Source organism: Tupaia chinensis, unplaced genomic scaffold (genome assembly GCF_000334495.1).
Source record: "Tupaia chinensis unplaced genomic scaffold, TupChi_1.0 Scaffold000447_1, whole genome shotgun sequence".
NCBI classification, from domain to species: domain Eukaryota; kingdom Metazoa; phylum Chordata; class Mammalia; order Scandentia; family Tupaiidae; genus Tupaia; species Tupaia belangeri.
Window position 1 is genome coordinate 816,958 of NW_006159952.1, and position 2,810 is coordinate 819,767.

The 2,810-nt window shown below is 38.9% G+C and overlaps 1 protein-coding gene across 1 annotated transcript in view; it reads right to left on the reverse strand.

Annotated features, from left to right (window-relative positions):
- Positions 1-2,810, reverse strand: part of RORB (RAR related orphan receptor B) — a 221,664-nt gene that overhangs the window by 23,032 nt on the left and 195,822 nt on the right. Inside the window, exon 6 of the mRNA XM_006155329.2 lies at positions 1,334-1,466. Coding sequence (XP_006155391.1) covers positions 1,334-1,466 — 133 coding nt within the window. The remainder of the gene's footprint in view (positions 1-1,333; positions 1,467-2,810) is intronic.

Consider the following 2,810-nt stretch of genomic DNA (forward strand, 5'->3'; position numbering starts at 1 on the left):
TGCTGAACCCTGCCCTAATTCTAGCTTTAAGAGCAAAAGAAGTGACTTTGGGGACTGGCAGGTGGTGTGGTATTTAAGGTGCTGGATTACCACATGGTCAACTGTGGTTTGAGTCCCAGACCTGGCAGCTTGCTTTTCACACTTTCCCTCTCTCTCTGGTCAAATTAAAAATTAATAATAATAAAAAACAAACTGATCTTTATTGTTTTAACTAAGTTCTATGGTTGTTCAGGCAACCGATAGATCAAGTTAGTGCTTGAGTTTTCATCTACTTGCATCATTTGTAAAAGAAGAGAAACATCTTAGAATAGTAAGTACACTTGGCCAAAGTTTAAATGCAAACTTTGCCATGTATTATCTTAGTGATGTTGAATACAGCCCTTCACTTCTCTGAATCTTTGCCTCTTCTGCTCTGAGATGGAAATAATAATATTAATCTCATAAGACTTAATGAGATGCCTAGGTAACATATATGTATATGTTATTTTGTGTGTGCATGCACATATAGATACATAGATAATAGATATATGGGGTCCTCAGAGAGTTCATTGGAAGTGCATATTATTTTTAAGAAAGGCATGGATTTAAAAAATTATTTTTGCACCACCAAGTTGTATGTTAATTCCATTTTCCATGAACTTTTTGAAGCACCTTTATGTGCTATTATTATTATGATGGTTTAGGACCATGGGGATGAACATCAACACCATGATGTTCTTATTTTCTCTGTCTAAAGTGGGGGAACAAGAAAGGCAGTTTTCTCTTTTTTTCCTTGCCCTGTTTTATAATAGCATCTGCAATGTCAATCGTATGCAGAATTTCCTGAGCTGCTTCCTAAGCGATTGTGTGTTTGTCAGAGAGTCTGTGAGAGAAGGGGAGGGAAAGATTAGAGCACCGTGGAGTTTCTCCTGGTGCATACTGGCTGCAGGCTATCCTCATTAAAATGATTGGAAATGACCACAGAGGCAGAGCTCAGCTAGCCTGCATTTTTTCCCCTGCAGAAGGCAAGGAGTACGTTTGAATTGCCAGCTCAGCAATTCAGCCACCTTGACACGCTAATTACTTGCACTGCCTGTCAAGCTGGGTATCTCAACCTTCGCAATTAATAGCTCCACTTTCAATAAGCAAAATTGTATTTGACTTCAAAGGGGAACTGAATGAGTATCAGGGCATTTTTATTACTGAGAGTTTCCTTTGGGGATTGGCTGACAATGTGGGTGGTAAAAAACGAGCTACATATTGGAAGGAGGATTTTCTAGAACCAACAAAAGAGCTAAGGGTCGACCACATTCTGGCCTAAAATAGGCCCCCCATGAATCTTCTCCTTGCTCACCTGACTTCAGAAGTAGAATCTGATCATTTTGACAGAGCTCCATGAAGCCTGTTATCCGCTTTGCGAACTCTACCACATATTGGATGGCGTGAGTGATCTGGATGGCACACTGCTGCCACAGCGCTTCCCTGGACTTCAAGAGAGAAAGCAGGGGATATGAATGGAGCCCAGAACTCCTTGGACAGTCAATCAAATACTCAGGGTTGCTTTACTCGCACTTACCTGTCACTGGGGGCCCAATGTGGGAATTTACGTGACTCCTTTAAAAGGGGAGTGCCATATTTTTTTCTCCCTTATTTGTTTTCCTAAAATAATGTTTTGACCTGTTTGAATCCCAGTGTGCTACAATAATCAAAGTACCAAGGTTGAAATCATAGGAACTTTGCTTCTAGAAACATAGAATGTGGAAATAGTTTTCTTTTTTCCCCACTGTTTTTTTCCTCCTTTGTATAGCCCATTAGGTAAAAACAAAGCCTGTGTTTAAGAAATAGTGATTTCCTTGTCAGGCTTCCATAATGTGGTTTTCATGGGTACCTGATGGCCATTAAACTTGTAATGGTTTATGTTGTGTGCTTTTTCCAGAACTTATTGAGATCATTTCTTTGGTATAAAAAGAATTCCAAGGGAAAAGGCATCGAAAGAAATAAAATCACCCTCATAAGTAATATAAATTCTCCCAGGTATATGTTAGTATTTGTGTTATTTTCTCACAAATCAGAAATATAAATCCATGTGTTAATTGTGCTTTTTATTGACTAGTAATATCTATGCTTATTTATATAAAAGTAGCATGATCTAATTTTTCTGGTAGAGAAGGATCAGTATGTTGGAATTAGACATTTAGACATGCACATATTTATATATTTTGTTGAAATTCTATTTACTAGTAAATCTTGTAATTGAGGATTTCAGAGTAAAGTACACTACCCAATAGCAACAAGCATCCTCCCTTAAAAATGTCTCCACTGGAGACAAAGAAATAATGATAATAATAGTAATAAAAATGTGGGGTAAAGGGTCAGCAGGTGGCATGGTGGTTAAGGCATTAGACTCCCATATGGCCAACCACGATTTGAGACTTGGACCTAGTGGCTTGCTTTCTTCTTTCCCTTTCTCTCTAGTCAAATTAGAAACAACAATAATAATGTATAAAATTAAATAATTCTCTACAAAAATATGAGATAAATTATTCTTTTTTTCTTGGTTCCTTTTTTAACGTGAAGGGCGAGAAGAAAATTTAGGATGCCTTATTCCATATCTTTGTTGTGTAACTTTGTGACCACTCTCACAGCTGTGATTACTGATCTGCTTCTGCTCCTTGCCTGACTTCAAGAAGTTACCACGAGGGGAACCAGCAGTTAGTGTAATGGCTATGTCGCTGGACTCCCACGTAGTTGACCGCGGTTCGTGTCCCGGACCCAGTGGCTTAAAACACGCTGGGCGCATGTGCGTGCGTGCCCAAGATCCCGAGAGGAGC